The following is a 24,382-nucleotide window of genomic DNA, read 5'->3' on the forward strand; positions in this document are numbered from 1 at the left end:
GTGTTTTCATCCTCAGCAACTGTTAGGAGCTGCCTACACTGAGTGTTGCTAGTTTTGGATCATCCTTCTAATCTTGGCTTCATTTTGTAAAGCTGGTGACTTAAGAAAAAGTAGGGCACTGGCATGATTTTCTGTTTGTTTTGTTTTTTTAAATACAGTTTTCATTTTATTTGGTTTTGCCCATAGCAAGGTAAAAGCAAAAAAACTGTAATATTCAATTCTTTAATTGGTATAGCTTAAATCTGGATTCTCTGCTGTTGCAGGATTAATTTCCACTTGCTTGTCCAGAGTGACTGTTCAGTGGTTCTAATGAAAGCATGTTGAAGCAAATAGCTTTAAAAATGATTGAAGTTCCCAATAAAGCAATGTGTTCTGCAGTATGTTCTCTGCCAAGGGAAGTAAAAGGTATTCAAGCAGGCTAGTGAATGATAAAATGTACCTATTGCTTTAGAAAATGAGTTGATTCAGAACTGAATTTTAGTATTTTTCCACTAATGGAAGCATCTATTAAAGAAAAATTATTCCCCAGATGGATTGGGATACGGCTTTTAACAACGGGTGCACATTTCTCATCACTTAAAATTCCATCCCAAATGGTCATGTATTTCCCTTTGTGCTGTGGATTGTTGTCACTGTCAAAGGAGGCTTGGCAAGACCTTTGCTTTCTTTCCTAGCATTGTCCTTTTCCTTCTCCAGCTCATTTTGTCTCCTTCTGTGTGGTGGTGATTTTATTACACTTAATTAATGGAGCTGATGCCAACTCTGAATTTCTCCTAACTGGGGCTTCTGATGTGTTCAGGGTTACAAATGGCAGAAGCCTGAGGTTCACTTTTGAGTTGCTAGAGAGGGTGATGCACAGAGTGTTGAATCCACACAGGAAGATGTGACTTGAGGGTCTAAATCAGGTGGGGTAAGGACTGATGCTGATCCTGAGTTATTGTGAAAAGTCAGCCAATCACTTGTTTCTAGAATTTTAAAAGTTTAATAGTAATAAAATGGTTATAAAAATAGTAATACAATTAGAGTAATAATAATTTGGACAATTTGAATCAGGACAATATGAGACAATATAGACAAAGAGTTACGGACAGTCCGGGTACCTTTTCTGGGCAGCACAAGCCCGAAAAAGGCCCCACGTTAACAGAGGGTTAACCCTTAACAGCAACAGCCTGTTGCATATTCATACACCTCACATGATGCATAAATTCCATTCCAACACAGGATTCTGTCTGGGCAGTGTCAGCTTCTTCCTCTGAATCCTCACAGCGCCTTCGAGGTGGGAAGAAGTTCATTTCTTTTGCTAATGAAGCAATAAATTCTCTTTCTGTGAAAGATTCAGGTGTCCTGTGGCTGCTATCTCAGTGCGAGTCCTTTCTTTAAAAAAAGTATCTACATAGCATAGTTTCTATTTTAACATGATGTTATAACGTAAAACTATATTTAACACACTACTTAAGTGCATTAATACAGCATCACTTTCTAACACAACACATATAATATCCATTTTAATATTTGCCAAAAGCCAATCATAAAATACATGTGTTTTTCACATTGTTGTGCCTAATTCCATTTGGCATTTAGGGTTAGTGTGCACTGAAGTATGTGAATGGTTTGTATGAGTGAGGTAAAGCCTGGCCCCAGAGCAGCATTGCCATTCCTTTGGTTTTATGGGGAAGTGAAAACACCCCTAAATCTGAGACTTCTTTTGAAGGTGCTGATGGTGAGTGCTGTGAGTAGCTCCAGCGTGGGTGAAACCTCTCTGTGTGGCTCAGGGTGTGTGCTGTGGGTGCTGAGCCCCTGTGGCAGGGCAGCCCTGGCTGCTGGTTCCTCTTGGAGCTCCTTTGGGCTCTCTGGGGACAGGGCAGGGCTGTGCTGGGGCTGAATGGGCTCTCAGGGGACAGGGCAGGGTGACATGTTGTCAGTGCAAGGGTTCCATATTGCCAGAGTTTTTACCTCCTTGGTGTTTCTGGTAGGCAGCTCCTCCAGGCACTGACTCATCCTTGCAGGGCCAACTGACCCCAGCTCCCCCTCAACCAAGCAATCCACTCTTCTGTAACACTCTTCTGACTGGCTACAGCTGTGGCCTATTAACATCAGGCCTGCTCCTAATCCTCAATAATTAGCTCAGCTGCAACTCTTTAGTGGGTAAATGACATTTAATACGTCCTTTATTTACTTATGTTCTATCACCCTACAGTGGCATCCCTGGTGGTGGGGGAGATGGTGCCAGGGAGGGGACAAGGCAGTACCTAAATGGTTACTGTTGTCTGTTCTGGCAAACTGGGCCTTTGGTTTGTGTTTGGCACTTCTTCCTTGGAGCCACAGCTTAAGAATTAAAATCAAGCTGCACATATGCTCTCTCTGACAAAGGTGTGTCTTGTGCCTTTGTTCTGCTGAAGGTAGAAAGGTGCCTTTACGTGATGCTCTGAGATGATTTCTGTCTCTTGGACTTGCAAATATGCTTGCTTTCTTTCCTTGATTAATTTCAGAAACACCCTGGTATGTTTTAAAAAACCCTCCAGACAGTCACTATTTCAAATTAAGGAAATATAATCACATAGAAGGGCATATGAAAGTCGTAGCTGTGTTTGTTTATTTATTTTGCTGAGATTGCATTATCATTCAAGCATGAAGCGATGTTTCACTGAAGATTGCTGTATAAACCTATATTGTTCTATATTATGTAGGAAATATGACATTTCATTACAAGCAGACAGTTATTTTTATAGAGAGCATAAAAAGTATTTTACCTTTCAGGCACCTGTGGTGAGGGGGTGTATGTATTCTCATTTTTTCTTTTGAAGTGTGAAAATCTACCTGCAAATAGAAGGCTCTTATTCTAAATGGGCTGTACTCCCAGCTCATTTGTATGGTGTTTTCTGCAGAAATCAAGCAGAACACAAACCCAGTGTTCCTGGGGATGCTGTGTGTGAGGGCAGGTGCTGCTGTGGGGGCTGTGCCATGGGACAGGACATGGACAATGCAGTGTTGGCCTCAAAACCTCTCCTTCCCAGTCCTGGGGTTCCAGCTGCAAGCCCAGGCTGTGCTCAGCTCCAGAATCCCAGGCTGTGTGCCTGGGATTATATATATATATAGATATAGATATATATAGATATAGATATATATATATAGTGTATATAGATATATATAGATATATATATATAGTGTATAGATATTATATATATATGCACACATTATACTTAGATGTGTGTTAATTTTCTAAAAGCCTGGTTATGTAATTCCCTTTGTACCAATTACACTGGCACAGTGTTGCAAGCACTTTGTAAATACCATTTGTTACCCAGTGGTTTCCACCCAACACTCTGGAATTTCAGAACTGTGGATCTTACTGATTTTAATCAGCAGAGAATGAATATCGGTGTTTCATGTGGTTTTGGTATACTCTTATTTATGAAGAGGTGGTAGAGAATAGCAAAATGTTTCCAAGTATGTTTCTAACTGAAATAGTCAGTGCGCTGATGAACCATGGATGATTCTGAGCAAGGAGCCCTATATTTTTGTATAAAACTTGATGGATGGGTGGTGGGATGTGGGCCTTCCTATAATGAGAAACTGTTGTACTTCGCAAGGCTTGACTGAAGTTAAAACATATATGTTCCACTGACAGCACTGCCTGTGAGAGGCAGATTCTTTCATGTGAAAGAATTTTTGAAAGCTTTGTTAAGTCGTATTTTATTTCTGGTAACTGTAACACCTTTAAGGAAAAAAAGAAAGAGTAAGATATGAAGGTTTTTAACCTTCAAACAATGATAATAATCTTAATCTGTCAGGTCTTGGACATTTTACCTCTGAGTCTTACTTGTGCCTTGGAACACAGTACCAGGGTGTTGTCTGTTTCTGTAGATAGCACACTGGATATTGGTGAATTTATGGGTCTGTGGGAGACATAGTTTTGTATCTCTTGTATCAGCTTTTTAAAAAGAAACTGCATGATATTTATGACCAGTAATAACACCTGCTAGGTGAAGATAATGATGCAGATAGAAAAAGCTAATAGATAAAGACAAAATCTGGTGTTGTGTGCTGGATTGTTTTTTCTTCTGTTCCACTATAGGATGGCAGTGGAGATGATTTCTGCTCCTGGAAGCTTTATCCTCTGCCCTGGTAAAAGTGGCACTGGACAGACAAATAGTTTGTTGCTGTAAAGTGGGCACTATGTATTTATTTATCAGGGGAATTCGAGCCCCTAGCAAAGATTTTTGAATGATGCCTGGTGATTTTGGATGTCTAACTGGTACTTTCACCAGTGAGCCTTTCAGAGTCCAAGTCTGGGGGTGCAAGCTCCTTTGGAGGGCTTTAGGCTGCACAGGACAAATGGAGACACCCAATTACCAAACATGCTTGAATGCTTTTTCCTTGGAGTTTGGTTTCAGTCCATGGCATTCCCTCAGTAGTGGTGTGTTTGAGGCTTTAGGTTGTTTTCCAAGCCACTCTCTCTCCTCTCTGTCTGCAAAGCCTCATTTAATGACACAATGGAGCCTTTTTAAAGTGTTGGGGATTTTTTTTTCCCCTTCTACAGTGAAATTCTGAATTGTAATTTTCATCACTCCTTTGTGTGTTACATCATGCATGCTGGGCTGGATTCTCAGCATTCAGTGGAGTTTCTCTGGTTTTCTACCAGCTGAGACTTTGTGCCAGCATTTTGGCTTCACAGTAAAACCTTTGGAAAGCAAGCACACTGGGTTTCTAATTGGTTATGACATCCAGGAACTGCAAGTGGCTCAGGTCTTGCAAAAATGTGAATAAAGCCCAGCATGAGAGAGATGGCAATGGGCAGGAAGGTGAAATGCCATGATTTCTCTGCTTTGTCATTAATTGTGTTTTGTAATGATGATGCATAGTGAATAAAAGGATGAGTTAAAGATGAATATGGTGGGGGATGATGCATTTGAATCTTAGAAGATGAGCTGTGAGAAGGTGTGATGCTGCTTGGCCATCGTCAGGACTAGCGAGGCTGGAATGTTTCTGCATCTGCCTGGTCAGGCTGTAGCTCCATAAATATTGTATGAGCTGTCATACTTTGCTTGTTTAAAGTGAGAAATCCCTGAAACAGCCGTGGATTGCAAGCGTGTCTTGTATTTATTTGCCAGGCAGCAGCACAGCCGTATAGCATTATTAGCAATAATACATCTCTGCCTTACACCGTGCAAGGACACATTTCCTGTGATGTATGAGGGAGAGGTGGTAACGGAGTCACTGGTGAAAACTGAAATTGGAGCTTGCTGAATTGTGTTGGGAGAGGCAGTGCCTGAGATCTCAAATTTAGGGCCCTGTTTATCTGACTGCAGCACACCTTATTTACAGCAACTTAATCTGCTCGCAGCAGACACAAATGGCTCAGCATCCCGTCAAAAAATCCATCAGAAAATCAGTAGCTGACCAGTTGTGAACTTGTCAAATTGACAAGTGGACCTGCTGACAGAGATGGCATTTGGGTTTTTTCATTGGAAAAAATGCAGTGATGCACCATGGCGGATGACTCTCAAAAATAAAAAATATTGGTGTGAAAATGAAAAATGTAATCTGAATCTTTCTGACTTAGCAGTTTTACTAGACTTTATCTCCCCTTTTTTTTTTGTTTCCTTTTAAAAATAAAATTCTTAGATACAGAAAGAGAAATCCACGCAGCACCCCACGTGAGTGAGAAGTTAATGCAGCTCTTCCAGAACAGAAGTGAGTTCACATTTCTGGCCACTCTGCAACAAAAGGCATCGACTTCTGGAGTTATATTGTCCATCCGAGAGTTGGAGCACAGGTAAGAGCAATTTGTTTCTCTCTCTTGCAGCAGCAGCAACATGAAAGATTCTGAATGCTCAGTGCTGTGTTTGGACAATGTGTTGAAATGGTAGATGTAAAATCTAGCATGCAAGTTAGAGCCTTTCTTCACAGTTTGCAATTTGCTACTTTTTTCTAGATATTTTTTTTTGTTCTAGGAGGAATTCATTATTTATGTATCCCGATCTGTAAAATAACTTAAACAGAAAGATCAAAGCCAATGTAGTGTAGATGCAATGCACTTTGGAAGTTACAAACCTTGTAATGCAATTTTCCTGACTAGTTTATTATATGTGCTTTGGAGTTTGCTTTTTCATAAAAGTTAAACTTGCACTTTTCTTGCTTCACTATGTTTTATTACATTATAAAAGAATACATTTTCTTTGAGATTCAGTAGCTAAGCTATTAAGCAATTAAGCTACTTGTGCTTCCATGCAATACTGTGTATCTTTTCTTCCCAACATAAATACATTATGTTCCTATATCATGTATGTCTTTTCCCCCTGCCCTTTTTTTTGTTTCTGGTTGTCAGTGTAGGAGGAAAAAGAGGTGTCTTTGATTATCTGTTTGGTAGACATCAGTTTGTGGCAAAAAAAAAAAAAGGTGTACTTTGTATTATGGTTCATAATGCAATTCCAATGATGTTGTGATGTTTCAGAGTGTGTGTTGTATCAAACAGTCTGCTATTTGTAATTTTGTGAATGCTTTTTTGGTAATTTCTTCTGTCTTGAAGGACTTTTATGTCTGATCTGACACATAAAAGACTAGTGCTGGTCTTTTCTGTTGTAATTCAAGTAATGGGCCATTCTTTGGTTGCTCCCATTTCAAATCTAGTACCAGTTATTCTGCAGCACTTCTATTAAAAAAAGTCCTCCTGGTATTTGTCTTAATCATGTACTTGATACTCAGTTGTTACCCCAGTTGGCCTTTTTGTTGAGAAAGGAGAAGGAGTGACTTCATCATGGCCAAATGGTCAGTGGTGCCTTTTGCTAGTGCAGCAGCAGAGATGTCCAGACAAGGCTCCCCAGTTAAGTGAAGGAGTTTGCTGTACTTTTCTGTCACCTCTACTTTCTTATTGCTCTTTCTCTTACTTTATTCCTTTTTACAATTTTCAGGCCACTGTCTCAGTCTAGAAGAATATTGTTTTACATTAGAGAGGGATCCCTCCCTCCATCTCTTCCTGTTCTCCTCCTCTTACTCTGTCACTCCTTTTGCATTACTTTTCAATTTCTCCAAGCTTTTTCAGGCCTTTTGAAGTCATGGTTAACAGGATCGGTTTGCCATGTTAAGAGTTTGTTTATTATTTATTTGAGAAAGAGGACGTTAAGGACAGCCATGGAACAGAAAAATGCTATCACATGCCTGCACTTAGCAAAATCCAAGGTCAAGCTAGACAGGCAGTGGTGATTATACAGTGCAAGCACATGGATTTTTAGATATGGCATCTACTGAATGCAGCTCCTTGAGCCCTCTATCTTGACAGGCAGAGGCTCGTGGGGAGATGTGCTCTGCAGGAGTAATCTTGGTTGAGCAAAATACACTGCTGTTGTCCTCTCTGGTGCTGAGGTTATCTGTAATATTTGAAATTATGACATCTGCTTAAAAATACATAGAGTTGAAGCGTTGCCTGCTGGTCTCAGTTGAACCTTTGTAGCTCTGTGTAGTAACGGGAAGTTTCAGTCTCTGTGATTCCATGCAGGAGTCAGAACAGGCATGTCTGGTGCTGCTCCTGACTGCTTTTACTTCAGGTGGATTTACTGTGGCTATCCTTCTGTTTTGGACTCACTGTTTATCCCTTAGAGCCATTGTCTGTTGGGTTGCTGCTCAGACCTTGGGAAGGATCCTGCTTCAGACCCCAGATCTGTGATGACAGAAATTAATAAGGTGGATGACAATGGAGAAAGTATTTTTTAACATGGATGAGAAGCAGAGAACAAAGATTTGGGGCGCTACTGAAGAGCACCGTGCTTACATTAGATCAGAACTTTCAGGTTGATAATTTTTGATGTTTCTCTAACAGCTCCACTCACTCCATAGCTTTGCATGGGAGCTGAAGTGGGTGCAGACATGTCACAGGGCAAACCTTTTATTAATTGTTGCTCTACTAAGCTTCTGATAATTATCATGGTTCTGTTCTTGATGGCATCAATTTTTTTGGTCAATCTTTTTCAATTTTCCCCATGTCCATGAAAAGAGACACTGCAAAGAGGACAATAAAGAGTATCTTTATTTCATCAGGAGCAAGATGTGTGGGAACAAGTGTAAGGGTGCAATTGTTCCCTAACCATCTAGTTTTTGACTATGGAAAACCCAAGAACTCTTCTCAGTTTCTTTTCTTTGTGCAAAATAGGTGATATTATAGTTAAAGGCTTGCTTTTTTTAACAACATACCAAAAGTGGCCAAATTAAAAGTTCAAGCCTCCAGCAACAAGTGACAAAAAGAAGCTCTGTTAGCGGTGGGGTTCATATCTCTATGGGAAATGTCCTTTTTTGTTGTACACAGATTTAATAGATGAGAAATAGGTGTTATTCCCAGCACTGAAAAGGTGTGTGTATATATTCTGTTTTTTGATGTAGTGGAGATGATTGGCCTAAGGTAGTAAGGCATAGAATGCCTGGTTTAAATTTAATTTCTTCAGTAAGTTTTAGCAGATTTTTATTTTCCAATAGAATGGAACTCTTAAACTGAAGATAATAAAATAAGATTAATACAACTTTTCTTGAAGTCGGTAATTTAGATATACTATTTTGTTATTCTGAGTGGATATTTTGTAGCAATTAGAGGTTTGCTGTTAATTTGAATCATCATTTGATGGACAGCACAATGATAATAATGCATCTTTGTTAGCATTTTGTTGGATCAGTTTAATGATGATAAAGACTTTGTTTTCATGCTTCAAATGTATTACAGTAAATCTTGGAAAATCGAAATCTTAATTAATGCAGAGAAATTCTAATTGGAGAGTCTGATAGTTTGTGCAGTCTTTGTGTATAGTTATGAGGAATATAGTGGTAAATCTGAGGATTATGTTTTCCTTCCTAAATTAGAGGTAATAAAAATAATATAGAATGGACAGACATGTTACTTGGGGATGCAGAAGGTGGAAACTGTTTTGATCAGTGAATTCTGCTAGCCAGTTCTTCCCAGATGAGCTTTGTGAGCTGTTTTGCTCACAACCTTTGACTCTTTAGACCACCAAAACACTTAGAAAAGGCCATCAAGATGTTTAAAATGCCAGCCACAATGAATTCCTCGTTTCAACAGTGATTTAATAGAGTTTCGCCTGAAGCTGTGTCTGCCTGCTCCTTAGCTGCTCTGGCCTTGCATGGTCCAGAGCCCAAGAGCATGAATTAGATGGAATCAGCATTGCCTTTCAGCTGTTTAATCTCTCTTGATGGTTCTTCTCCACCACTGGCCAAGATCAGCATCTGGAGAAATATGTCCAGGATGTTCAGGGTCCCATATGTCATTCTTTCTGAAGAGTGTGAGCTCACTATGACAGAACAAATGGCTAAGTCATAAGATGATTGTTTCAAAGATTTTGTTACAGGAAGCATTAAAAACTTTTTTCCTAAATTTTCCTCTTCCCCCCCCCCCCCCCCCCTTTTTTTTAATATGCTTGTAACCTCTAGGTCTAGGACCTGAACTTTAGAGACTTGATGGCATGCCAAATATCTGGAAACCTGTAAGCTGATTGTACTGCTACAGTGAAATGGATTTAGAGTCCAAAATCTGCCCCTTCACTATGTAGCAGCAAGCTGTGTTGATATCAATATTCAGGAGGAGTCTGCTAAATGTGTCAGGCTCATAGTGAGACTTTCATTCCTTGTGGGTCAGTTTTGGGTGGGGAGGTGAAATAGGATGAGACTCCAGTTGGATATTTCCCGCAGGTGACACCATGAATGTGTGTCACAGGCTCCTGAGGCTGTTGAGGAGCAGATAGAAAGCTGTATGTTCACAAATAACAGCTGGAAGGCTACCAGGCCATTCTGTGTTTAATTAAAAACACAAAGGAGTAATAAGCTGGTTAAATTATTCACTGAAACCTCGCTGATGAAGAGAAGCCTCTGCAAGTGACTTCTGACCCTAGTAGGAGACCTGAAAAATTGGATTTACTCCCTGCTATGTTTTAGATTATTCTCTGCAAGATGGGTATTTGCATATTGGATTCCAAGATGCCCAGGATTCAGAAAGGGAAGGAAAAACTCTGCAGATGTATCCATTAACCTTTTTCTTTTAGGGTAAAGGGCACATCTTAATGAATGTTTATATGTGGAGTTGCTAAACTGGAAAGCTGTAAAGAGAATAGGTGAAGACTGAGCCTTACTTGCACCCCTCTGAATGAGGCGATGTGAAATATGTGAGGCATTTACATGTTTTCCTTCTCAGAAGGTCTTTAGAGATGCAAATGCAAATAGAATTGTGCTCACCTGCTTCTGTTCTCGGGGTTAAAGTACCTGAAAGGGTAAAGTGAGGAAGAACTGTTCTATAAATCTTCCACTGATTTAAGCATTGTGAGAGAGGAGTTACTACTGGAGGAGTTACCTTCCATCCTGTGGCTTCCTGCTGAGAGCAGGTGTTTTATGGACACCAGGCTGACAATTGTTGTCTCTCTGAAGCATTAACATGCTGCTCATAACCAGCTGTTGAGCGCATCCATTGGACCATGCTGGCAATTGGGGGAGAATGGCTGACAGTTTGAAACTCTTTAAGCCCGAATTTGGACAGTGCAGAAATGTTATGGTCAGCCAGGAGCAGGACGTGTGGGTCCCCCAGGAGCCTCACACAACATGCTGAGTTATTCTCTTTGATTGTTTTATGGCCCTCCGATACAGGAAAAGAACCAGAATGTCTCAAACTTACACTAAACGCAACTTTCTGAAAACTGTCTGCTGAGTTTGGGCTGCTGGTTTGGAATGTTCACTCCCCTGGTTAATAAGACAGATGTCTGCACCATGTTATTGATGTTCCTTTGCGTGGTTGATGGTGGTCTGGTGACATGTGTGGGTTTTTGGGTTTTATTTGCAGTTTTTATTTGCAGTTTTATGGGCAGTTTTTAAACGATGCCTGTGTGCTCCCTTCACTCCAGGCACTGTCTCCAGAAAGGGAAGGGGTGGCAGTGCCTGCCCTGATGGATGCTGGCTGTGAAAAGCTGCCAGAGCTCTGGCAGTGGGCAGGGAAGGTGGAGGCCCCTGGGGCTGAGGGCATCAGGGACTGGACCTGGAGAGAGGGCAAAGGAAAAGATTTTCTTTTTTTTTCCCCAGAGAGTCCAGGAGAAATGTGTTTGGTGTCTGTTACCCAGTGTGCAACAAGTCAATAATTACACACTTGAGAGAGACATCTGTGACAGTGTTCACAGGGGTCTTATGTTGAGGGAAGAGATGAGCATCTGACTCCATGTTTCAGAAGGCTGATTTATTATTTTATGATATATATTACATTAAAACTATACTAAAAGAATAGGAGAAAAGGTTTCTTCTCAGAAGGCTGGCTAAGCTAAGAATAAAAAGGAATGATAACAAAGCTCCTGTCTCGGACAGAGAGTCTGAGCCAGCTGACTGTGATTGGGCATTAATTAGAAACATCCAACATGGGCCAATCCCAGATGCACCTGTTGCATTCCACAGCAGCAGATAATCATTGTTGACATTCTGTTCCTGAGGCCTCTCAGCTTCTCAGGAGAAAAAATCCTAAGGAAAGGATTTTCATAACAAGATGTCAGTGACAGACATCAGTTATTTATTTCAGACCTGCACGAGCCTGGGCACTTGGTGGTTGCACACAAACCAAGCACACCATCAGGACTTCCCACACTGTTATTTGTGCTCAGAAGTCCAGATTTGGTAACTTTCCAAGTACTGGTTAGTAGTTACTACTGGTCAGTAGTTTCCATGCAAGTTTTGTAATGTCAGCTAACTTCTGGGCATGCCTGAGGGAAGGGTGTTCACCTGGACAGGTGGCTTTTTGTCCCCTGGGTGTGATTATTTTATGTTACAATGGAGATAGTTCAGCTAAGGGATACATGGACCTTGGGTTTTTTGCCAAGTTGGCAATGTGTAAATAGGCATACAAGGACATACTGATTTGCTACATCCTTATAGTTTATTAGTTCTAGCCTGCTCTTCACTAAGGGATGGTAATTGTTCCACTGATTAAGTGTCCTTTCTTGCTGATTAGAAAAGTCTTAATAAGCCAGCTTAAAGTGTCTAAAGAATACTGACCAGTCCAGGCCTAAGATGATTTTGGCATATTCCATGTTTGACAAATTCCAAACGTGTGTGGAATTTGTCATAATGCAAGAAATCACTGAAGAGCTGCTGAATTTCAGAGATTAGAGGGAAGAACCTTTCTTCTAGGGACATCACAATTGGAGTAATTTGTTTTCAAATACTTTTCTACTGAGTAGTTTTACTCAGGTGACAGATCTCATTAGTAAGAAAACAAGTCCTCCTGGTGTTTTTTGAGGTACATTTAAGGAGTTGTAACTTCAGCTTACTCCAGCCAGACTCTTTTCTGTCCTGCTGGCTGGGCTACCTTTGAAGCCTGCTAACATGCTGCTCTATTTTTAGGTGCAGTGTGGAACTTCCTGCTTGGTTTATTAGGACTAGGAGAGAAACCAGGCTTTTTTTTCAGACAGTAGGCAGGTTGCAGCCATGGTGAAGGTAGATTTTTTAGACATATAAAATGAAAACAAAAATGCTGAAGGTCAGTCCTCACAACACATGGCATGGAAATATGTAGCTGCTTTGCACCAGCTCTGACTCCAGCTGTCTTTTACCTGGCAGGCAGATGTTGGGGTTACTTTTTTCTTTATCTGATCGAAGAGGAAAGTAAATTTGTATTAGGGTGACCTCTGCCTAGTTGCAGGTACACAAACACATCATAAATGCTTCATGCCTTGCAGCTTGCATGCCCAGCTGCCATGTATAAGATGGGTAGAACAAAAGACAAAATGTTAATAAATATTCTGTACTAATAGAAGATGTCAGTGTAGGAGTTTTTATTGTTAAATGTTTCAAGCTAAGCTGGTAGAACACAATTACTCTTGTCCCTCAGAGTGGCCTGAATAGAAAAAGAGAGTCATTTAATTGACTGAGTTTAGTTCTTTTTGCTTGAAATGAAAGCATAGGACCTTATTTAGGTAGCCAGTAGCACGGTGATGTTGCACTTTCAGGCCTTTACTTGAGAGGTTTGAAAGTGTTTAGTATTACATTTTGGATTTGCTTGCACAGAAGGAATACTTTTGGAATGGAGTAGGTGATGCAATATATGGGATTCAGCTTTTGTGTTTCCCTTTGTAGAAAGTTAATCTGAATTTTAGCAACCAATTTCTTTGTCACAGGCACTGCTTCTATTCATGACACCTTTTGTGCTGCCTGATGTCAGCCTGACTTTGGTGATATCAGTGTGCAATCTCTGCCACAGCAGTGAGTCTTTAATGCTTCATTTGCCAGGTATGGTTTTGCTGTGCAGCCTCTGGGTCTGTCTTTATTCAAACCAGCTGTAAAAAGCAGCTTTGAATGGTTTGTAAGTGTGGATGTTAGGGACACTTCCCTGTCTCACCATCCAGGGCCACCGTGGCAGTGACAGTCATGGCACACAAGACTCTTGCTGCACCAGACTTGTTCCTCAAGAGGAGTAGATCTGTGTGCTTGAGCCTGTTAAGAGCATTTCTTCAAAATCCAGTGTTTCACAGTGCTTAATGCTTCAGAGCTTGGGATTGTGCCCTGTCACTTCATAGTAACCAGGGTACAGGAACAGTACCCGTGGAAGCGACTGGAATATTTGAAATATTTGCCTTGGCAGGTGTAACTTGTTCTGGTTTTGCATCCACTCAGAGCTGTGGTGACAGCTGCAAAGTGAGTGTTTCCTTTCCTGTGAGGAGATAGATCTTTTCTTTCAGAGGCACTGCTTTTTCTCACCATGGTTCATCACCAGCAGGGGCAGTGCCTTGGGCAGATGCCTGCCAGCTTATCTGCAGCACAGAGCCCAGTGCTCCTGGCCTGGTTTGCTTTGCACTGAGGATGCTAAAACAAAATCTCAGTTATTTCATGTCCCTGTCCAGGCTGGGCCACGTGGCACACCCAGCACAGTGTGCCCCACTGTGCCCTCCCTTGGTGGTGAGGAGCAGCAAAAGGCCAAAGGAGTAATGGCCTGTGATTCATCACAGAACCCCTGGAGATGGAAAATCCTGAGAGCTCTGTGATAATGGATGCAGATTTTTTGCCTGTCTCTAAATACATCAAGAAGTGTTTCTACAAAGATGCTAAAGCACAGCCTTGCCTGAAGCCACTTTTATCATGAAATAGCACCATGCTATTGTGAAATGAAAAAGCTGTGTGCAACAAGTCCAAATATACTGATTTTTTTCAGGAGCTTGCCGAATTTCCAATTTATAGCTGATGACATCAAAATGACTGATCTCTGGACTCTTCCTGAATTTGCATTGTTATTGAAAGAATTAAAAGCTGTGCCTTGGCCAGACTCACAGATATTTTCCAGAAGTTTCTGTGCAGTAACACTCTGATTTTTGTGGCAGTGATTTTTTCCCCAGCATTTGGGAGGCCCCACATCGTAGTGTTCCTGCAGCATGTGTGAGGTGGATGGGGCTTCCATCCCTCAGCTCCTGTGGCTTTGTGACCTTCTCCCATACAATGGTAAGCAGATGCACAGTGTTTTGGCTGGATGGCAAGCCCAAGTTTGTACATATTTGCAGGGCTGCCATCTGTGCCTGCTGCTTTGCCCTGGGACATCTGTTCAGTAGCTGTAAGAGCATCTGCTCTAAGTGCTGGTGCTGCTCCTTGAAAGAGGCTGTGGGGCTTCATTTGGCACTTGATCAAGGATGGTGGAAGTTGTAAAGTCAGAATGATAACTCTGCTTTATTTATGTTGGAATGTGATAAGGAGGAAGGTTGCCAGAATTGAATGCAAAAAGTAGTTCTGCATTAGTTCCTGGAGCTCTTAGAGGAGCATTTAATCTGCTTACCCAATTGTGCTGCTGTCTTCATTGTGCGATATTTCAGTGCTTGGTGATGGATTTTGGGTTGGTGAAGATCAGGAAATAAAGTGCTGTGTGCCCTAAGGATGTTCTGGAGGACACCAATTCCACAGTTCTTGTTGGGCCCTGCCTTGGGATCCATGGTCTGTGGGCTGTCCTTCCTTTGGCCACTTGCATCATCCAACAGCAGTGAAATCCCTGAATGAAACATAGTGGTGTTTGCCACAGGGTAAGATCTCTCTGTGGGTTGAGATGGTGAACAGGTGAATATGTTTCTCTAATGCAGATGGTGGGTTAGGCCAACTCACCTTATAGAAATACTTTGCCTTTTCTGCTTCAGGTTTTGTACATACTCCTATTTGTCACAGACATCTTTTATGGAAAATCCTTTCCTTAGGATTTTTCCTCCTGAGAAACTGAGAGGCCTCAGGAACAAAATGTAAACAATGGTTATCTGCTGCTGTGGAATGCAACAGGTGCATCTGGGATTGGCCCATGTTGGATGTTTCTAATTAATGGCCAATCACAGTCAGCTGGCTCCGACTCTCTGTCCAAGACACAAGCCTTTGTTATCATTCTTTTCTATTCTTAGCTAACCTTCTGATGAAATCCTTTCTTCTATTCTTTTAGTACAGTTTTATTATAATATATATCATAAAATAATAAATCAGCCTTCTGAAACATGGAGTCAGATCCTCATCTCTTCCCTCATCCTCAGACCCCTGTGAGCACAGTCACACTTATTTAATGTTGATAGTGACTTTTCCATATTTTTTGGTCATTACATCCACAGGAGGTGTTTCCAATTAAAAGTGTACCTTTCTCTCCTGATCTGGAAGTGAAATGAGCAGTCAAATGTACAGTTTATTCACTGTGGTGGTGACTAAAAGAAAGGGGGAAGAAAAAAATTGTCATTAAACGTACCTGTGTCAAGCTTTATCCTCTCCAAACAATATTTTTGTGTGAGGTACGTAGGAGTTGCAAAAACTGGCAGAAAGAATTGTAAAGTATCTTGAATCAATTGTGGAATAATACTGTCCTTCACAGAAAGCACATTGCATGACCTTAAAATATCCCAACTTTTTTTGATGTGCATAAAATCAGTCTGAATTTAGCAGTGTTTTTCTCTTATACATTGGGGTTTGAATGAGAGACTGCAGATAGACCTATAAAAAGCATTTGAATTCTATAATTGTACGAAAGAAGCCAGCAGTAATTTACATGCTTAGCAAACAGGGAAATTCTACTAGTGGGAGAATTTCAGCCAAGGTCAAATTGTATTGCTGTTCCATAAAAATCAAGCTTTCTTAATACGTGTGTTCTGAGAATTTAATCTGTCAAAAAACATGTTAACTTCTGATCACGCCTTATTTAAAATATATGAAAGTATAAATTGTTGCTGAGAAATAACAAATAACACAAGGAGCCATCACTCAGTGCTAAGAAGTTGACAAGGAGATTGCTGTGTCACACCTTTTTTCCCTGAAGAAGGTCTGGAGGAGGGTGGCAGCGCCCTCACTGTGGGGCAGGCTGACACAGGCTGCGTGCAGGTGTGATGCACAATCAGAGATTGTCATGTTCTCAGGGACCTTTCTGGGGATTTTGGTGTGGATTTCATGCCAGCATTGGAAGTTCACACTGAATCATGATACATATATTCAGATGGTCCCAGGTGTTGCAGTCTTTCCAGGAACGCTGATTCATTCCAATCCTCTGTTTTCATGTCATTCCTGACAAAATACTGGAAAGTACCTTCGAAACACCTGGTAGAGATCAGTCAGTTTTCCTGTCTCTTCTATGGTACCTTCTATTAATTTTGCTCCCTCCCCATTTCTATCTGTTGTTTTATCGTGCATAAAAAAATGTACAATGACATTTGAAGTTGAAGATGAGATAGTGATTAAAAAAAAATCCATTTATTTCCTTTGTGTTTACTAATTATTTTTTCACCGGTTGATGATTACTTGCCTGAGTTTGTTTTTCCCCTCATTTGTCTTCCATTCCCCAATTTGCAGATTAGAGCTCTGAAGCAGAGCAGGTGCACTGTGAATGGCCTTTGTGCCATTGCTTTGGAGGAGGCTTCTTTCCCCCAGAGTCCAATGGAAGGAGGAAAGAAAGGAGAAAACTGTTTGCACATGACTTCTATTCTGGTAGAGAAAAGACAACTTCTGAACCCAGAGCATCGTGAAGTGTTTGTGTAATCAAGGTCTCAGTGTGAATTTCTGCATCGTAAAAAAAAATCAACACAAGAGTGTTGGTTTGCATTGCTTTAGTTTTTTAAATACAAGAGAGAGAGAGATGTGTTGGGGTTTCTGCTGTTGGGCTTATGTTGGCTGCTGTTCACTGATGTCTCTCTGAGTGTAATTGTTGGTGATTTGCACTTGTTGAAGGCTGGTGAAGGAAGAATAGGTGCAGAATTTGTCTGCTGTCACCCTCCTTTTCCTGCCACTGAAGGGCTAAACCATGGTGTTTAATACAGTCCCGTGGCACTTCCAGCATTAGGTGCACATATATAAAAATGTTAGCACTAGCTATTACATGAAATTTTAAGTAATCTGTTCTGTACTATATAAATTAGTCAGGAGGCTGACAACAAGCTCGATTCCTAAGCAACAAGCTGCTCTCAGTTCTGAGGTAACTATTGACACTAAAGCTTGTCAGGTGAGGAGCTTTGCAATTCCCTGTGCTGTACAAATAATAGAGCACTGATGTGATTAAGTGTAGTATCTGACTGACCTTTCCAGGGCTGCACTGTTTCCTTTACATTAACAAAGAAATCATTGTGTGGTGAGTGATCAGCTCTGTGGCTGTCGGAGATTATGAAGAATGACCTCAGGAAGCAATTTGCTTCCTGCAACAGGAGATTGTCTTGTTTTTGGGCTCTTAAGCCTCTGTGATCAACCATGTATCTCTATGTATATGCATACAAATACTTTGTGTGTGAATGTTTTGTACTTCTCCCTCATTTTAATTTTTTTTCAGTTTCCTGTCTCACTTCCTTTTGTGCTGTGACAGCAAATAGAAATTACAAAATGTTTAAGTATGACATCACTGACAGTACTTTTATAGTGCTTTTTTTCCTTGGAAGCCCCAGCAGCAGCATCTTTTGGACATTGGCTATGTTGTTACTGAGCATCGAAATGAAAAATCTTCCCCAGATTCCTGTGAATGTAATTTAGGTATTTTAATGGGTGTTGGCTGTAGTTAATCAACATTCTGCTCTAGTATTTATAAAACCCCTCCTTTTTTGCTCTCCTTGTCCCATTCTTTCACAACACCAGCCTTTTTCTCCACTCTGTACTGCATGCATTTTGTTTGTACCTATGCCTGCTGTGTTTTTATTCAGCATTGGTTTTACCTTTACCTGCTTGTGTGTTTTACTTTGCCACTTGAGCCTTTGGTTCATGTGACCCAATAATGCTTTTATGTTGCATGAAAAGTACAATGACGAGGCAGTATGGAGGAGGGCTTGAATTTCACATTTGGTGAAGACTTCCTGTGTTTGTGTTCCCCTTCCCAGCCCGTTGTGATGTCTTGCACATGTGTTTTATCACCTAAGTTTCCTCCCAAGAAACTCTGTTTCCCAGTGATGTTGGAAACCCTCAGCTTCACTGGTAAGATCTGATCTTGAAGAAGTGCACAGCCCCCATGTAATGCTTGTGCACACAGGCTGGTAGGGCCAAGCAGTGTGAAAGGCTTGTGGGAAAATGAAAATTGGCACTCCAATATTTATTGGTTTGTGTTACATTTATTTTTTGGCAGTGGATTTCATTACTGTAATTTTTCCCATCCTACCCCAAATCAGCACCTATCTCTCAAATGCCATGTTAAATTGGTGCTGGCCAACAGGGAAAAACAAAACAGTGTGGAGGCAGATGGGGCAAAGGACTGTCTGGACAATCTGACATCTTCACTTTCTTGTAGAGCTATTTCTACCATGGAGGGAGGTCTGCATCACTTGTTTCTATAGACACAGCTTCATTTTAGCAGGAAAAAGATTTGATATGATGCAAATACTTGGGGAGGTCCAAGAGAAGACTTCAGTACTTATACTGTCAGTGTATAAATTCATCCTGGAGAAAGAACTGGCTCCCCCCATACCCCTGTGAAGCCAATTAATAACCCCTTCATTAGCCCTCCTGTGAGTCTGACAGCTGTGTGAAGGTTTTCATTGTTGGATGGTTTGTGCCTGATGTGGAGACACCTAATCCAGCCAAGAGGTTTTGGCCTTTCCTTGTAAAGCTGAACGATCACGGCAGTAACAATAAAAGTCAGAAAATGAGTTAAGCACAATTGCATGTAGGGGAGTCCTAAAAATAAACAGTTGCGGTTTTTTAACTGGATTTGCAAGTAGTAAATACAAATTTAATGATTACCTGGTGGTTTCTTACCTTAATGGCTTTTTATTTGTTTGTGGTAGTGATATATGTACCGTTCTTTGTTTTTCTATTTCTTACAAAGCCTGCAGTCATACAAAATATTTTGGTGAAAAGAATAAGGCTTGGTTTCTTGTACTTTTCTATGGGTGAAAAGAGGACTTCAGTTTCCTTGGCTAACAGGTGGTACTTGGAGCTGTTTTCAGTAATTAGTATTGCTGGTTTTGTATGCTCTGAATGAATGGCCTTGTCTCTCTGCTCCTTTTAAAAAAAATTAATTAGTAGCTACTGCATGCTGAGTAACCTCTTTAGATTGTGGTATTTGTTTAAAGAAGCCTTACCAGTTCAGAAGAAAGCGACAGTCTCTTTCAGAGGGCACTTGCCAGAAGTGGAACTGATTCTCCATGTTTTCCATGCAGCTATTTTGAGCTGGAGAGCAGCGGCCTGCGGGATGAGATCAGGTACCACTACAGGTTCCAGGGCAAGATGAGGACAGAGGTGTTCCCCTACCGCCTGGCAGATGGGCAGTGGCACAGGATTGCTGTGTCCCTCAGTGCCTCCCACCTGCTGCTCCACGTGGACTGCAACAGGTAAGCAAGCACTTTCTGTCACCTGGAATTCTTTGAAAAGTAATCTCTAGTTATGGGAATCAAATTGGAAAATGTCTCATTCAGAAGCAGGCTAAACTGCCGTGGGATAAGAGAAGGAAAACAAAGTATTAAAATGGAACAATTCATTGTGATTATGAACAAATGTGGAAAAGGTTGATTGCTGATGGGGGAGTATTAAATGCATCTCTGTAGTTTAGGCAGTAGCTGAGCGGTTATGTTTGCCAGTGATTGCATTTAAGTGTGATGGATGGGTGTGCAGTCTGTTCTGTTGTGAGCTGCTTCACTCAGCATACCTGAGAGCCTGAAGGATAGATAGATGCATCAGACACACTTTAATTTTATTTTGCATAATCAGACAATGTAGCTTTTACTGATTTTTCCATGTGCTGCTGCATTTGGAAACTTCTGAGAAACCTGGAAGCTTCTTTTTGCATGACTGGAACCAGAGTTTTTTGTTTTCTGAAGGATATTCTGTCTTTGCCATTAGAAGTTGTGGAGGCTGTGAGATGGCATATTGCCAGGATTTCAGAGAATGGAAATCAGCAAACCTAGAATCTCTCTTGCCTTGGGACTTGATCTCACAATGTATTGTAGGCTTCAGACTTAGCAACTGATGAGGAAGAAATTCAGAGAGCTTGAAATTGGGATTTGATGATAGTCTTTATGAATGAGGAAAACAAACCATTACTGTTGTATCTTATTGCACCAAAATGAAGGGGAAAAAAACCCCTTCACATTCAGTGAGAGGATCAGCATATGCATTTTGGGATCATGGCACTTAAAATGATTGGGTTATGATAGCAGATATAGCAGATAGCAGTTTTTGGAAGTCTTCATTTTGTAAAGACAGGCAGAATAAAGCTAGATGAGTATTATAGGAGTTAAAGGAACATTTGAAAAAGTTTGAAGTTTGACCCAAGTAATTATGAGATACTGTTTTGAGAGGATGTTACAACCATTTTCTGCAACTCCATTAACTACTGAAAAATCTAATCTGAAGGAGTGTTTCTTATTGGACCTTATTTGGACCTTCGAAGCAATTAAATGCTGAGAGTAATTTTAAGTTCATTGAGGCATGAAATCTACAGTTTGCAAAGATTCTCTTAATTTCAGTCATTTGATTTATTTATATTCCCATTATTTATCTGTTATACTATTTCTTTGCTTTCAACAGAATGCTTTTTTTCTTTCTTCATTGATATACTGGGTTTTGGGACAGGTTCTTTGTTATCTACTTTGATTTTTTTTAAACAGCAAATGTGTTTTGGGAAGACCCTTTTTAGCAGATTGTTTAGCTGGCTACTTTCTTGTACAGCATTTAAAATGAAGACAATGCAAAATGACTGGTGCAGAATTCTTTCCAGGGACAGGAGAACTGCACAGAGTCATGGTTGTGACCTGATTTTCTTTACAGTGACAAGCACAAATAGATAAATACAATTATGGAGTGAGCTGTGCTGTCATATGAGGTGACAAATGTGTCCAGCCATCTCTGTCAGGCAGCCCTAAACAGGGCTGATCCATCCACCCGTGTCCCTTAAGGTGCTACATCCTCAGGTTGCTCCCAGCATAAATCCATACCCAGGTGTCTGTGTTTGGCTGTGCATTGCGGTGTATTTTATGTATTGTGGTGTTTTATGACAACTCCTGTGGAAGAGTAATGGAAATAGTTCTGAAAGCATGACTTGAGGACAGATCATAGTGGAAGTTTAAATGAGATAGGGAAAAAAGCCAGGAAGTCTAAGTTCCTGAGTCAGCTGAAGCATCACTGTTCAATTAATTAGAGAATTTTGTGAATGTGGGTGTTACTTTGATTTAATCTTAAAACCCTTTATATCTTTGCACTCAGAAAAGGAGTCAACAGCTTTTTTATCATGGCATTTTCTTATGACAGTGCAATAAATGTCAAAGCTTTGAAAATGAAGAGCAAGTCAATGGGGGTACTTCTGAGCAGTACTGGAAACCCTCAGCCTTGTCATGTTAGTGTTAGGGAAGCTCAGCTGGAAGTGTGGGCCCAGTCCCATGCGAAGAGCTGGGGACTCTCCCTGTAAATGTCACTGCTTTAGGCTGGTTCACAATGAGAAGTGATGCATCTGCAGACTCGAATGAACAGGAGGAACCAGGATATGAGTGCAGTCAGTACGTTCACCTGTCCCACCTCCTGCAGAGGTTTCAGTCATCAGAACAAGAATTTAGCTTCCTGTGTACCTATCTAGTTAAAGCTCTCAGCTTTTTGTTTACTTTGTTTGGCAGCAAAACAAAAAGGGAAAAGAAAAAAAACCTGACTGCCAGAATTAATGACTTGTATTTCTTTAGGGGCTGGCATCATGGCTTCCTTACAGACTTGGCTGAATTTGCATAAATGTATTATTTCTTTTGTTTAGGACTGTGGTAATGTGTTACATATTTGGAAGGCTATTGTGAGCAAAGGATTTGTGAATGCAGTGTTACCTAAGTTAATCTGTACCTGAGAGTGCATTGCAAGTGTTTGCATTGGGAAAAATATCCAGTCACATCCTAGTTCTGCTACTGGATTCATACTGTGATACTCTGGCCTCCAAGAGCTGCAGCTGATCAGAAAGCATTGGAGAAGAAGCCTTTAATTTGTAAACAGATAGTCAAATCTCCTTTTCCACTTCCCAGCCCTATCACCCGCATTACCCTGATTTGTGAAATTGCTTTGACATTTGTACTTGATTATCTTTTGGATTCAATTCCAAGCCAGCTTTGTTTTTCAGACCTTGGTAGGCTAGGGAAAAAAGTACTTGGGAAATAGCAAGGACCTGTAGTGCTTTAAAGCATCACCTTTAAAACAGTGCAGCTGTCCCTGTTCTAATGAGATGTCATGTGGAGGGGGAAGCATGTGGATCAAAGGAGGTTTATTTGCCCAAGTACAGCTCCTATTGAAATCAGCTCCTGCTGCTTCTCACTGGCTCCTTTTAGTGCCCCTTCAAGAACAAGGAGTGGGAATTGCAGCTGAATTCGATGTTAGAGCTTGGGACTGCTGGCTCAGGAATCATGGAATGTTTGGGCTGGAAGGGCCTTTAAAGATGGCCTTGTTCCAACCCCCTGCCATGGGCAGGGACACCTTCCACTGTCCCAGGTGGCTCCAAGCCCCATCCAGGCTGGCCTTAACACTTCAGGGATGGGGCAGCCACAGCTCCTCACAGTGAAGAATTTTTTCTTATTTATCTAATCTAAACCCACCCCACTTTGATCTGAAGCCCATTTTCCCTTGCCCTGTCACTTTGTTTCCTGGTCCAAAGTCCCTCTCCAGTTCTCTTGTGGCCCCTTTAGGAACTGGAAGGTGCTGGAAGGTCGTCTGAGTGAGGAGCTTTCCCAAGGCTGAACAGCCCCAGATTGCTCAGCCCATTTCCATGGGACAGAAAAAAGATACCTTGGAGTCCAGGCTAGAAACCTGCTGAGCATCACTGGACTCTCCTGATTGATTTGAAGAGCTTCTGTGCTAGCCAGGGATGTCTCAGAAAACTGACATGAGGAGCCGTGGGTGCCCTTGCTAACATGCATTTCACAGTCTAGTAAGGTTCTGAAGGCTCAGAAAAATGAAAAGACTGCATTAATTATGAATGTCCTACTGGTGCACAAGTAAAACCTGTGCTCAAAGTGACATGGAAATTAACTTTGCTGCCTTTGGTAGGATCTGTGCCTCCCTGCTCTAGGCAAAAAGGGGTTGTCAAGGATTTTCTGGTGAGTGTTTGATTCAGCTAGAGCAACTGCATCATTGTCCTTAAATAACCAGTAGTACTAATAGATATTTCTATTAATGTGAGTATGATCAAATTAACTCTGCCATGCTTTTTCTCAGCTTGGGCCTCTGTTCATACCTGTGCTGTCAGGAGATTTGCAACCTCAAGAGGCTGTCAAATCCTGCAATATCTGATGTTTGTTTTCTCTGGGAATTTTAGCTGTAGAGTCTGTATAGTTTGCCATGGCACCTGCCTGTCCACTGAGATGTTTGTCCCCTGTGGCAGTAACATCACAGAAATATGTTGCATTTAATGGTGTTGAGAAGAGTGAGGGAATAGCATGGAACCTACAATTTAGGAGGTGGCAGGTACTGTATCAAAATGTATTTCTTGAAAATCTATTAGGAAAATAGAAATTCCAAGTTGTTCTCAGTGTAGCTGATTAATCTGGAGGGGTAAGCCTGAAAGGTATTTTATTTATTCTTGTTTTTTGTTTTATTTATCATCAGCCATACTGCTACAAAGGTACTCACCTATTCAAACAATATCCATCTTCCTTTACTTGAACTCTGTGGGCATACAAGGGAGAGAAAGGTGTTTTGATGAAAAAATTAATGTTCTTCCAGTGAAAATCTGTGCTGGAGTGCCTTTTGCTGTGAATACAGCCTGTGGTTTTGATGGATATCTTAGCTGTTTGATGGAGGGGGTTGGTAAGAGCATAAGAGAATAGATTATAAAACTGGAGCAGGCTTGGAAGTAGTCTCCAACTGAAAAAACATGTTGTCTGCTTCTTTTATGTTAGAACAGCGCATTAGGGAATAAAAAATGCATGAGCAGTGAGAACTTTTTAATTGGAAAAATAAATAAATTAAAGTAACATCCTCCAAAGATGGG

The 24,382-nt window shown here is 40.9% G+C and overlaps 1 protein-coding gene across 5 annotated transcripts in view; it reads left to right on the forward strand.

Moving 5' to 3' along the window:
• NELL1 (neural EGFL like 1) overlaps window positions 1-24,382 on the forward strand; it is a 280,140-nt gene that overhangs the window by 20,469 nt on the left and 235,289 nt on the right. For all 5 annotated transcript variants that reach the window (XM_054283614.1, XM_054283612.1, XM_054283613.1 and 2 more), the window contains exons 3-4: window positions 5,626-5,776; window positions 19,590-19,760. In XM_054283614.1, the coding sequence (XP_054139589.1) occupies window positions 5,626-5,776; window positions 19,590-19,760 (322 nt within the window). The remainder of the gene's footprint in view (window positions 1-5,625; window positions 5,777-19,589; window positions 19,761-24,382) is intronic.

This window comes from Melozone crissalis, unplaced genomic scaffold (genome assembly GCF_028551555.1).
Source record: "Melozone crissalis strain CALT ecotype California unplaced genomic scaffold, PUWL_Pcris_2 ptg000038l_1, whole genome shotgun sequence".
NCBI classification, from domain to species: Eukaryota; Metazoa; Chordata; class Aves; order Passeriformes; family Passerellidae; genus Melozone; species Melozone crissalis.